At 41.6% G+C, this 12699-nt stretch overlaps 1 protein-coding gene across 11 annotated transcripts in view; it reads left to right on the forward strand.

The window, feature by feature from the left end:
* Window positions 1-12699, forward strand: part of LOC131471038 (trafficking kinesin-binding protein 1-like) — a 30205-nt gene that overhangs the window by 12369 nt on the left and 5137 nt on the right. For 5 of the 11 annotated variants that reach the window (XR_009241966.1, XR_009241967.1, XM_058647265.1 and 2 more), the window contains 12 exons: window positions 3777-3853; window positions 4325-4441; window positions 4543-4643; window positions 4976-5084; window positions 5667-5745; window positions 5888-6018; window positions 6199-6273; window positions 6514-6815; window positions 7211-7450; window positions 8045-8373; window positions 10239-10721; window positions 11945-12047. Coding sequence is in view for 9 of the 11 variants with exons in the window: in XM_058647261.1 (XP_058503244.1) it covers window positions 3777-3853; window positions 4325-4441; window positions 4543-4643; window positions 4976-5084; window positions 5667-5745; window positions 5888-6018; window positions 6199-6273; window positions 6514-6815; window positions 7211-7450; window positions 8045-8373; window positions 10239-10721; window positions 11945-12047 (2146 nt within the window). In the remaining 2 variants the exon portion in view is untranslated. Of the gene's footprint in view, window positions 1-234; window positions 693-3776; window positions 3854-4324; window positions 4442-4542; window positions 4644-4975; window positions 5085-5666; window positions 5746-5887; window positions 6019-6198; window positions 6274-6513; window positions 6816-7210; window positions 7451-8044; window positions 8374-10238; window positions 10722-11944; window positions 12048-12275; window positions 12371-12699 lie in introns of those variants that run through there. The other 6 variants (XM_058647263.1, XM_058647264.1, XM_058647268.1 and 3 more) reach the window with 5 other exon arrangements.

Genomic DNA, 12699 nt, shown 5'->3' on the forward strand with positions numbered 1-12699 from the left:
ATTATAGGGATAAAAAACAGCTATCACAGATTATCAGATTAAATGTTCTTAAAACTCCTTTAACCTACTTTTATGACTTTCATATTGCTGCTGGACAGCTTTCTGTTAACAGAGCGAATAAGTCCACACCCCCCCGTATGTGGTTAAGTAGAGTAGGCCATTCTCTGACCAGTCACAGAGCAGAGGGGGAGGAGTCGGGAGAGTTGTCTGGCCCAGTCACAGAGCTACCACAGGGGACAAATGATACACACACTTTTACAAACACATGCAACACGACTTTTTACTGGGAGACAACCACAGTCGAGTGTTACAGTGAGATACAGCTTGGTAGATGTGTACTTTCACATCTAGGCGCACCCACAGGAAGTATTGATTCACAGATTGAAAAACAAACACTCCCTCAGATGCACACAGCACAGTTGGGAGCCATGGCACTACAGAAGCAGCAGGCTTCATGGTTTACTGGTTAGCCCTGGTGCCAGAGTCCAGGATGGCACTGTCTACATCTGCTGAGGACGAGTTGGACTTCTCCTATGAGCAGGACGAGGAATATGATTGTCTGCCGAGTAATCGAAGCGCAGAGCACAAGGAAGCTGAGGAGAATGAGGAAACAGAAGAGGAATATGTCTGTGTTCCCGGTTATGAAAATACAGAAGAGGAGATGGATGAAGAGCAACAAGTTTTGTGTGAAGGTAGTGCATGATCGTCTTTGTACTGTAAAGCGGGGCATCATCTCTGATAAGAACATTATCCTCTTGGTTACTAGCCTCCAGTCAGATGTGCACATGTCTGAGCTTCATTGTGATTTCATTATGAAATCATTTGTCATGTGGTGGTGATGTAAAATCCTTAAGGGGGAGTATTATTGTTACCGATTTGAGTATTGTGTCTCCTGAGGATTTTTCCTGCATACGTGCAGTCTTTCAAGTTGGTATTTATCTGGTCTTAGCACAGTGGTGGTTCATTTCCCTGCTGATTTGACATATTCAAATATTGGCTTGGCTCTTTATTCTAGCATAGTTCATACTGGGAGGTGCTTAAACTTTTTTTTGTCATAAAATATTTATAAATAGGAGATCAGTTTAGTCTAGAATAAAATAACTCAATGGTCACTTTCCCTCCTCTGTTTTTGTGTCAAATGTGTTAAGGGTGGCGCATTAGATTTATCTCTCCACATACTTTGGCATTAATTTTTGGCAGTTGGGCTTGAGATCAACCCAGGTCCAATAAAGATATGCACCTTTTTATAATTCCACACTTGTGAACTGATACAATTTTGACAAGGGTCAACTTTTCCCTTCAGTTTGTTGTCACTGAACCTGTGTGTTGTCTGTTGCCCAGAAGCAGCCAGGAAATAATCTCCAGACGTCTGAGTCCGTTAGCCCCCCCCCCCGCTGCAACACAGACGGACAAAACAAAACAGACGAGTCAGATAATAGTTTTGAATAGCATTAGTTAAATTTAAAACTAACAACTGTAGAAATCTGGTCAGAGTTTTTTTAAAAAACGATTTTGAACATGTGCTTAACTTAAACATTTTCGTTAAACATTATCCTCCATCTGACAAAGAAGGAGCGGGAGCTTCTGTCTTAAGTTACCTCCTCTCACGATGAACCACCCAAAAAAAAAGAACCCATCCTGATCACCCTACAGTATTGGATTACAGCTCACAGTACACATTTTGGCGTCAGTCCTTTTTCTTTTACCACCCTTTTACGACTAAGATTAATATAAGTAAATCATTGAAGAAAGGAAACACCTTCCTGGTTCTTTGCAATCAATAAAAGACGAGGACATTCTTCTTCTTTTCCCTCTCCGTAGTTTATATTTGATTTGTTGGCTAACATCCCTGGCATTTGTCATTTGGAAACAACCTTGTGTGTGTTTCCTGATCGGCTACTTCAGCTTAATTATCAAATGTCTACATGTGTGTTTTTTATTTGTCACGTATTATTTATCTGACTTGGGTGGAGTGTTGCCTTGGAAACAGTCTGGTTATACAATAGAAAGCAAACACATAGAAAAGTTTGACAGACGGCACCTGCTGTTATCAAGTATACAATCTCATTATAGGCCTGATAGCACATACAAGTGATGCATTTTTTTTTGTGTGCACTCAGGTAGACATACAGTATTCTCATTGGTATCACGCCATATTGTTCCCACATTAACTACACCCAGGAGAATGGTTTGTGTGGGTGGGTGTTTTTCTTCCATGGTCAGGTCTGTGTGATTGTAAATCACACTTAGATTAAACATATTTTTATTATCATCCAAATTTGGAAGTGTGAAATAAATCCATAAAACTTTATAACTTGCTTTTAGTCATGGAATGTTTTCATTTGTAATGAGTATATATACAGGGAGACAACTTGCAATGTAATAATTATAATGATAATACATTTTATTTGTAAGTGCCTTTCCAAACAATTATGGTCAATTTAAATCATATACTGGATAAGAAAATGAATCAAACAGACAAATGTTAAGATAAAACAGACAAATTCAGCACAGTAGATGAAGTTTAAAAATGAACACCAGAAAAAAAAAAGAGCGTTGAGGAAATAGTGTGTGTGTGTGGGGCAGGGGGTTTAATATGGATTATTTAATAATCCCTATTAATGATGAAGCATAGCCATCCGACAATAGTTCTTATGTGTTTGTTTTCAGCAGCCGTACACTTCCTGTGATGGGTGACACTGTGATGCTTTATTTGCATCAGCCAACTCTCTTTTGCATTCTGAGGACTATGAGCTCTCAGTATTGTTGGTGTTTGGCAGGTTGTTTGCTCTCCTAGACTGGAGTCAAATTATTTACAGTTATCTGTGATATATGACATGTGTCATATAACTGTTCCTGTTGGGCATCACGCAGCAGCGTTTGATATGTATATTGGCCTTCTGTGACTGGCTGAGTCTATGGATGCCTGATTATACATATGTGAATGTCAAAAAGGAAGAAGCAACATTTGTCTCAACCAAGGACCATGATAAAAATCAATCCTTGAACAAATTAGTCTGACGAAACACCGAAAATAGTGTTTTGTCCCAGGCAGATGGTCACTTTGATGAATGTGATGTATTCAGGCCACTGAGGGTAAACAATGAATTCAGTCCAGCCTGAAAACCTGTCACTCAGTAGTTTCAAGTCAACAGTTTGAGGATTGAAGGTTAATAATGAAGATAGAGGGACGGACTTCTGATAATGAACTTGTTCTGCTGTCGGTGAAATAGTGCCGGGGTTTTACTTTCTAAATCAACTCTGTGTGTGGGTTTCTCTAAAGATGTGTATGAGTACAGTGTGTGGGTGTGAACATCTTAAGAATATAGTGTTACCTGATTCATCGCAGAGGAGTGGAGGGCGGACGAGACGAGAGCAGGAACAGCGAATCATTGTTCCTTCATCAGTGTTTTTTGTAATGTTACTATTCAGTATGAAATCCAACACGTGTCCACATAGTGTGTTAGGAACAATAGTCAACTTGTAAAACATAGTTAGCTTATCAACGAGGATTGGGTGGTGCATCTATGAAAAATACTTCAGTTTTCACGTCACACAAACTTACAGACTTTTAGCTACTAAAAAATGTTACCTACAGTCAGAGACTCACCTAGTTTTTACAGAAAGTGGAGAGCACACTGCTGAATACTGTAAAGGACCACTGAGGTATCTGTAATGCAGCAGTGATACTGATGATCCATTTTTACTTGGCATTTTTTTTCTGTAGGGCATAAAAGGGTCTTATTTTGTCTTTCTCTGTGTGTGTGTTTGTGCAGTGTTGTGTGCTGACAGAGTGGGCCAGATGACAAAGACCTACAGCGACATTGACGCCGTCACTCGACTGCTGGAAGAGGTAGGATCACGTCGGGTAAAAATCACCTCAGGCAGAAACGCTTCGATCCACTTCAGATGTGACACTCTGGTCTACTGGTCTAGACACGCGTTGCTTTTACGAGGTTTATGAAGAAGGCTCTTTGATCGAATGACATCATGAAACTTGTTTCCACCAGCTGATATTCAAATCCGACAGATTCACATCAGCTGCTCGGTGAACATCAGAATAAACAGCAGGACTTCACTGACGCACAGCAGTGAAGACAGAATAGCGTCAGTGATGTTAAACTGTTTAATGAACGCCGTATTCACACTTTCTTACATCAACAACACAACCAAGTTTATCTTCAAACAGTCCTTGTTGTTTCACTCACGTACTCCCTTCCACCAGTTTCCTGTGTTTTTTTTTTTATGCATTGCCTTAATTTTTTCACCCAACACAGCAATTTTGTGATGTTTAAGGACAAAACAATGCTTTGGCTCTGTGCAGAAAGAGCGTGACTTGGAGTTAGCAGCTCGCATCGGACAGTCGCTGTTGAAGAAAAACAAAGCCCTCAGTGAGAGAAACGAACTGCTGGAGGAGCAAGTAGAGCACATGCGAGAGGAGGTACACGCTGAGGGTGTTTTATAATGACATTAACCTGCACCTTAAGCATCTCTTATTTTTTCAGAATCATTCATCTACTTCCGTTTTTTCCCCGCTCAAAGGTCTCTCAGCTGCGTCATGATCTGTCCATGAAAGATGAGCTGCTGCAGTTTTATTCCAGCGCTGCTGAGGAAAGTGAGGGAGAGTCAACAACCTCCACGCCGTACGTGTCCTTACACATCATGTCCTCTCCCCACCTTACATCACCTTTGCTCTTCCTCACCACATGTCTTCTTTCTCTGTTTGGATTTAACGTTACACAATGCAGTTACACAGCAGCAGTCTAATGAAATGCGATTATAAACATAAAAGCTTCCCATTTAAAGCTTTTACAAGGTGTATGCATCATTAGTGAATGTCCCAGTGTTTTGAGACCGCAGAGTTAGTCATCCGTGCAATGTCACTGTATTTCATCTTTAAAGAAAAGAACAAGTAATATCAAAATAAGTTAATATTGCCACAGCTCCACATTCATGTGTGTTGGTGTGTTTTCAGTGCACGTCCCAGTGAAACCAGTGTGTCAACTCCAACTTTTTTCCCCTTGGACTCCTTGCAGAAGAAGCTCAAAGATTTGGAGGAGGAAAACAAATCTTTGCGATCTGAGGTATGAATATAGAAAAAAAGTTTCACTGCCACACCAGCGGAGAAAAAAAAATATCAGTTTCACATTTTAATTTGATTCATTCATTCTACCACTCAATCCTCCACATGAGGGTCGCGGGGCTGCTGGTGCAAATCCCAGCTGGCATAGGGCAAAAAGGCGGGGTACTCACAACATACAGAGTTTTCGACAGGTTCTCTAGTTTCCTCCCACTGTCCAAAAACAGGCAGAGGGTTAATTGGACACTCTAAATTGACCGTAGTACGTGTGAGTGTATGAGTGAATGATTGTCCTTCTGTATGCGTTGGCCCCCGTGATGGACTGGTGACCTGTCCAGGGTGTACCCCGCATTTCAACTTCAGATTGGCTCCAGTCCCGCCGCGACCCTCGCATGGAGGACAAAGCAGTAGACAATGACATAACCATGATGAGTCCTAAACTTTGTTGGCAGCAACATTGTTGTTCTCATTAGAAGGTCAGACATTTAGGAAGAAGTTATTGACTGGCATGATTGATAATGTCTACACTGCACTGCATTGCATTGTTTAGTTTAGTTTAGTAACTGTCTATTTGCGTTGTTTTCAGGCCAGTCATTTGGAGACGGAAACAATTTCGTACGAGGAGAAAGAACAACAACTTGTCAATGACTGTGTCAAAGAGCTACGTGAGTATTTGATTTACTGCCCTTGTATCTTGGTCACCAGTGATATGAATCAGTTTTTAACTCTCTAAGGAAGTGAGGCCATGGAGAGGCAGCTTTGTTGGCAGATTCTCACTTTTGCTGACTCACCTGTTCTTGTTCCCAGGTCATTCCAACCTGCAGATTTCCACTCTGGCTGGAGAACTGGCCAGGAAGAATGAAGACGCCTCCAGACAGCAGGAGGAGATCACACACCTCCTTTCTCAGATTGTAGACCTCCAGAAGAAGGCAAAACTGGTATGAAAACCCATGACATCTCTCGTATTTAATGAATATCTACTGTCATGATGAGAAAAATGGGTGGGAGGAGTCATTTAACTTCAGTGACTGTATGTGACCTCTGTGTGTGCATCGGAGCAGAGATCGTATGTTGTGTGTTGAGTATTTTCCATACCTTGGTTGGTTGTTTTCGTACAGTACGCTGTGGAGAACGAGGAGCTGACTCAGCACTTGGGAGCAGCTAAAGACGCCCAGAGACAGCTTACTGCTGAGGTAAGTTGATCTTCGACCTAGTGACTCTAGCCTCGTCATTGTAGCAGCCTCCACCAGCACATATTAACAGTTCACTACAGTTTTGTTTGAGATGGGTGGGCATGACTTTTTTTTTTTTCTTCGTATGCTTTTAGCCAGTATTGGTTTTTAATCTGGAAAACACTTCTTGCTTAAGCCTAAAATGCATTACATTAGGAAACTGTTATGATTATTTATATTTTTCCTTTGTCTGCCTTTCAGTTGCGGGAGTTACAAGATAAGTATGCGGAGTGTATGGAGATGCTTCATGAAGCTCAGGAGGAACTGAAGAATCTCAGAAATAAAACACTACCACTCAGCACACCTAGGCGTTTCCACTCTCTGGGCTTGTTCCCGATGGTGAGTGAGGGAGCACAGGGTGGGCGAAGGGCAACTGAGGAGCAAAGAAGTGTTGTCATTCATCAACTCGTCCGTCTCCTTCTCCAGGACTCTCTGGCAGCAGAAATAGAAGGCACCATGAGGAAGGAACTTCAGATGGATGATCCAGATGTCGAAGAGCAGAGGTACGTCCTATTCAAAGCCTGTATGACCCCAACATGGCCACCGTTCCTTTCACACTAAAATGGGGGACCCCATTAGTCTAGCATTTCAGTTATGCATACTCGATCTCACATTACATTCAATAAGAAGTGATTTCTCACTAGCAGTTGTATGCACCAAAGGACTTCCTCACAAAAACTCAAGCAAGTTTCCATGTGTGCTGTTGTCTTTATTGTCTCTTGACCAAAACAAGAGGGGAGCCAGGGAGCGTGAAGAGTGTATGATCTGTGAGGTCACAAAATGTCGAGATGCTTTTGTTCCTCCGCAAAGGTCTTAAAATAGAGCTAAGAGTAACTTGGGGTAACATCATAATATTTGTTCCATCGGTTTGATGTTCAATTCATTCACGTCTCTCCAGATTGCACCCAAAGCGAGTGTTCCAGACGGTGAAAAACCTCAACCTGATGCGCCAGCAACGTTCACCGCTGCCCGCCTCCTCTCTCAACATCCCAGGCTCCAATCGGACGTCATGCTTCACCTCAGGACGATCCAGCAGGGTGGACACACCTCCCTCTAACTCCATTTATGATAGCGAGACGGGCAGTGGGATCATCCTGGACAACAGGACCAGCTGTATTCTGGAGAGTTCAGATGACGGGTATGGATAGTTTTTAATTTCGTTTACGTAGTCTAAATTTCAAGTGTTGGATTTTCAGTTTCTCTCCTGTAACTAAGGGGATGCCACTCACTTGCTCAGCTATTTTGTCTGTGTTTGGTAGTTATATTATTGTATATTATATTATTATACGTATATATGTTTTGTATCAGGATTTCACAACAACTTAAAGATGCTGGGCTGTGTATACAGCGGCAGTGTAGGGGCTGACTGGGACAAATCCCATCAAACTGCTCAACAACAGGGATTATTGAGCAATAGATTTCACTTTTGAAACTTTTCATGGGCACTTCAGTCATACTCCAACTAATTTGACACCAACTCTTTTTATTGTGCATTGTTGATGTTGCCTCCATCTCTCTTGTCATAAAACAGATCACTTCCTGTGTGCAGCAGGGTGGTGTCATTGAGTGACACAAGATCAAAATACCACTAGACTGAGAGTCATGTGAAGTGGAAAGAGTAGACATTGTGTTCAAACTCCGTTTGAATATAGTGTGAACCTAATGGACGTTGTTTATATTTAAACTTTATGCTCTACAGTTTTAACTCACTAAGATGCGTCTGCTTCATCAGGTCTGAGGACTCTAATAAACGCCTCCCTGGCACCCCAGGGACCCCAGGCAGCAGGGACCTGGAAGCAGCTCTGCGGCGTCTGTCGCTCCGCCGTGACAACTACCTCTCAGAGAAACGTTTTCTAGAGGAGGAGAGGGAGAGAAAGCTGGCTTACCTTGCCAAAGAGGAGGAAAAAGAAGGTGGGGATAGTAGCAGAGGCACAGGGACCCCGACTGAGAGCCTGTTGTCACTGTGCTCACATCCATCCTTCGGAAGTGTCTGGTCGGGATATTCCTTCACAGCAAGATCCTACCTGCCAGAGAAGCTGCAGATTGTAAAGCCGCTAGAAGGTGATCATTTCTCTCAGAGTCACAAAACCTTGAATCCTCCACATACTGAAAAGCTGAATCAAAATTGCAATGTTGATAAAGATTTGCACAATGAACAGAGTCAAACCCAGAACATGGCGCAGAATTCAAATAGTATTCTTCTAGATTCTCCCCAAAGTTACACCCAGATTTGTCAGCCTCAAATACACAACCAAAGTCAGCTTATTCAGACCCCGCAACAGAACCAGTACCTGATTTTTCACAACCGGAGTCGGTCCAAAATCTGCAGTTTGCTGGAGCCGAGTAACTTGACGAGCTCACAGCCTCAACTCAGAGCCCCACTGTCACTAGTGACCGGCCTGCTGGAGCTGTTAGAACAACACGGAGGCAGTCTGAGTCTTCAGCACTCTTTTTACTTCAGACATACACAACCACGCTGCTGGTTCGAGACATAAAGTAAGAGACAGTATGTTACACCTAGGTTTTTGCTGTGTATCGTTTTTAATTTCCTCATATTTCAAATATCAAATATTACACAATATATTAATTTAAGTTAAATAGGTGTGAGATAAAAACATTGTGAGAACAGTGGCACGTTACACTGACATTTCAAATAGCACGCACAGCATTTTTTAGGTTTTCTTGTTTTCTCGTGGAATTAGTTATTTCCATACTTTGATAATAGCTTGTTGCATTTGTATGGAATAGATAGTTCATCATGTACAGTATTCTTTTCCAGTTCAGCCTTGAGTCTGAAGTGATTTGACCAAATTGGACATAATATGTAAAATGTGACCTGGAATGCCTTCATTCCCTAATTTGTCTTGATAAATAGCACCACCTAGTGTTCAAATTGTGTAACATGTCTAAACACCAGTAATGTGTAAGATGTATTCGTTTTTAATGAAGAGAAACACATCACCTTGAGATCTTTATATTCAGTACCTGATCTTTCTTAAGATAATCATGATGTGTCTCCTTTAAAAAAATAAGAAATTTAACTCATAATTTGGTTGCAAGACAATACTTTGGGTGTACAGTGTAAACACCAATTGTCAGATTTTTGACTCTACATCAGTCAAATATATTGCTGTCTGGACTGTCGACCACTTTCACTCCTCTTTTGTTAAACTTTTATCCTTTCTTCATTGTGGTTTTGTCTTTTCTTTCATTTTCTGTTCAGCTTGTCTGCTCTTTAATAAAATCGTACTAATTTTCCTCATCTATCCTTTTCTCTCTCATTCTTTTTGTGTTACTGTGCTGGTAACTCTGAAAGGGCCAACCAGTTTGTTGAGGATGTGAGACAACAACCTTGAATTAGACTTTAAATTGAAATAATTTACTTGGCACAAGGATTGTTGTGTTACACAATATGCACGTGTGTGTATATATACAAGCTTACCAGTGCTTGTTTCTCTTCATATACAGTTTAAATGATTTACAATGTTTTATAGACACATGCCGACAAACAGTGTAGTGGGAAAAGATTCAGTATAATTGGTGTAATTCAGGTTAGATTCACAGAATACTTCCCTGATACCAAGTGCTATACTGTAAATAATACTGTCATTCCCAACAGTGTATTAATTAAAGTGTGATCCAGCTGTCTACTAAATGCTGCAATAAATGCAGAAATGTTTTTTGTATTTCCTATATTTAAGGATTACACAATTACAAAATAGTGAAAATAATGATTCATTAATTACATTTAGCCACCAATTATGTTGAAAGCAAGTCATTTACATTTAAAAATGTTAGTATTTAAGTTTTTAGATGGTAAAAAAAAATCTCAAATTGGAATATCTTAATTCAATGACATGTATTTGACGTCAAGAGCAGCTTTACACCAATGTGATAACATTCGTCTCTCTTTCTCATTTTTCCAGGCTCCGCTACACTTCATGCATGGCAGCAGTTGGCTCAACCCCACATGGGCGCTCTGCTTGATCACCGGCCCGGTGTGGTCACCAAGGGCTTTCGCACTTTATCCCATGACCAGGGTCAGGAAGACAGCTGGCAACTTGACCAACCAGAGGAGGATGAAGTCTTGTGTGACTCCTTTCCTGGCTTGTCAGAAGAAAGTGCTAGTCCTTTCGATCTGATGAGCTCTACCTCAGCTTCATCTCCCCGCTGCAACAAAAACAGTGGCATCGATGACAGTAGCCAGTCAGTAATATTGAATAGTGAAATGTGTGGCGATATAGTGGCGAATCAAGGAAAAGATGGACTTGTTGAAGACACGCCATTTTCCTTATCCAGACCTTCCCTTTCCTCTTCTCCTCTTCCCTCGTCGTCGGAGATGATGAATGGCCACGTGGTCCTTAAGGAGCTCCAGGCCTTGCAGCCTGCCACAGTGGAGCGCATGCCTGGTGAGGGAGCCCCTTATCTGTGGTCACAGCACTGCATCCACCCTCCCTCTTAACCAGGAACATAAGAATACAGAGCAAGAAGGGTGGGAGGGTGAAAGAAGGGGGAAGGTATTCATTGGACATTTCACAATCCCAATGTGATGTTCCCTCCTGCACGATAATGTTTACACATCCCATCACCCACCCACCGCACAGGCCGACCGAGTGTGTGCAGCCCATCGAAGCCCAAAAAACTGAGTACTTGTTTTTTAAATTTTTTTATTTTACCTCCCTATTCCTTCATTCTTACTTTTACTGCCATACATTGCTTTGTTTCAGCCATTTTTCAATTCTTCAACCAAACCCTTTCACTCCAGAGTGTCTTCACTGGGTCTTTTGCAATACCACTGGTCTCAGTCAGTCGTGCTCTGCTGCAGCTATTACAAATCCAAACAAAGCTCATGAACTTAGTTGACACCAAGTCAGACTGATTATTTCACTTTTTTAGTTTTGTTTTCTTCTGACAGCCAGAGCTCTCTCTGAAACACCAGTGGTCCGCGCAGATGCCGATACCTCTTGGCTGAGCTCCAGCTTCTGCTTACGTATGTGTGTGTGTGTGTGTGTGGCTGTATCAGGTGGTTTTAGTGCAGCTGTCCAAGTCACATGAACACATGACACCCTTGACCGAGGGGCCTCGGTGTAGTGTCACCTTGGTGCACACACTGTAAGCGTCCCTGTTGTGAGTGTGAATGGTTGTGAATGGGTGAATGGCAAAACCGTAGTGTAAAGCAGCTTTGAGTGGTCATCAAGATTAGAAAAGTGCTATATACTGTAAATACAAACCATTTACCATTTGCTTTTCCAGGGAACTGAGCAACTCACATATCCATAAATTGTTGGTAATAATCCATCCACATAGACATAACAACTTGCATTTTTTTGGAATATAAAAAAGTTAACTATTTAATACTTGATTACAAAACATGAAATTAAAAAACCTTCTCGTGGCCCACATGTAAAACGGTCATGGGCCGGGCAGAAAGCTGTGCTCACCACACCATCACGTCAGTAGCACAAATTAGTTAGAAAATGATTGCTGGTGCTTCTTCTTGGGGCTTGTGCTTAGATTGTGGCAGATTTTTCCTGACTTTGATGTGATCTGTTTTTTTTTGTGTGTTCCTTTTTGTCATCAAACTAACAGTCTTTCCTTCCTGTCCTGTTTCACGTCTCCTCCCCACCTGTAGTTAATTTCCCAGGGAAGTGTATGTCCCATACCAGCTCCACCTACACCTTCACCACCTGCAGGATTCTTCACCCCTCTGATCAACTGACCTCAGTGTCAGCAAGGTAACTATTCTATTTATATTTTATTACTGTTCACTCTTTTTAAAAAAAATTCCTCCTTTCGTTGTTAAAATGTTTTTGTTTTTGAAAAAATTCAAAAGAAACAGTTACTGGCACAAAAAGCACAAAAAGGCCATTGTGTGACTCTCTCAATGGCCAACTTTTTCTTCCAGTGCTGCAGCAGCTTGCCTCATACACTTTATGTCTCCCCTGTTTGATTGATCCGGGCAGGTCATGTGATGAGGAAGATGAAGTGGAGTTGTATCACATGGTTGTCATGTCTGGAGTAGAGCAGACCTATTGAGTGCACCCACTGGTGTGTGTGGGTGAGGAAATGCATGTGAGTGCATTCGTAAACACAGTTGGTTTGCATTTAAAAACGTGACACTGTATTTGTTCTAACACCCATGAGATTCAACTATTAATATGATTGGGTTTGATTAAAACAGTTCACTGATCAGATCTGCCATGATCAGGGTTTGGATGTTCAGTCTTAATCTCTGGAAACAGCAGGTCCTCTCTCAGCTTTCAAGCACAATCAATGGGCTTCATTTAGCAATCTGAGCTTCATCATGTGTCATCACATGACTTAAGCTTGGTCCTTGGCACAGACTGTAACACACTGCTATGTGTGGGTGACTTATTGTCTCTGTGG

Source organism: Solea solea, chromosome 13, assembly GCF_958295425.1.
Source record: "Solea solea chromosome 13, fSolSol10.1, whole genome shotgun sequence".
In the NCBI taxonomy this organism is placed as follows: domain Eukaryota; kingdom Metazoa; phylum Chordata; class Actinopteri; order Pleuronectiformes; family Soleidae; genus Solea; species Solea solea.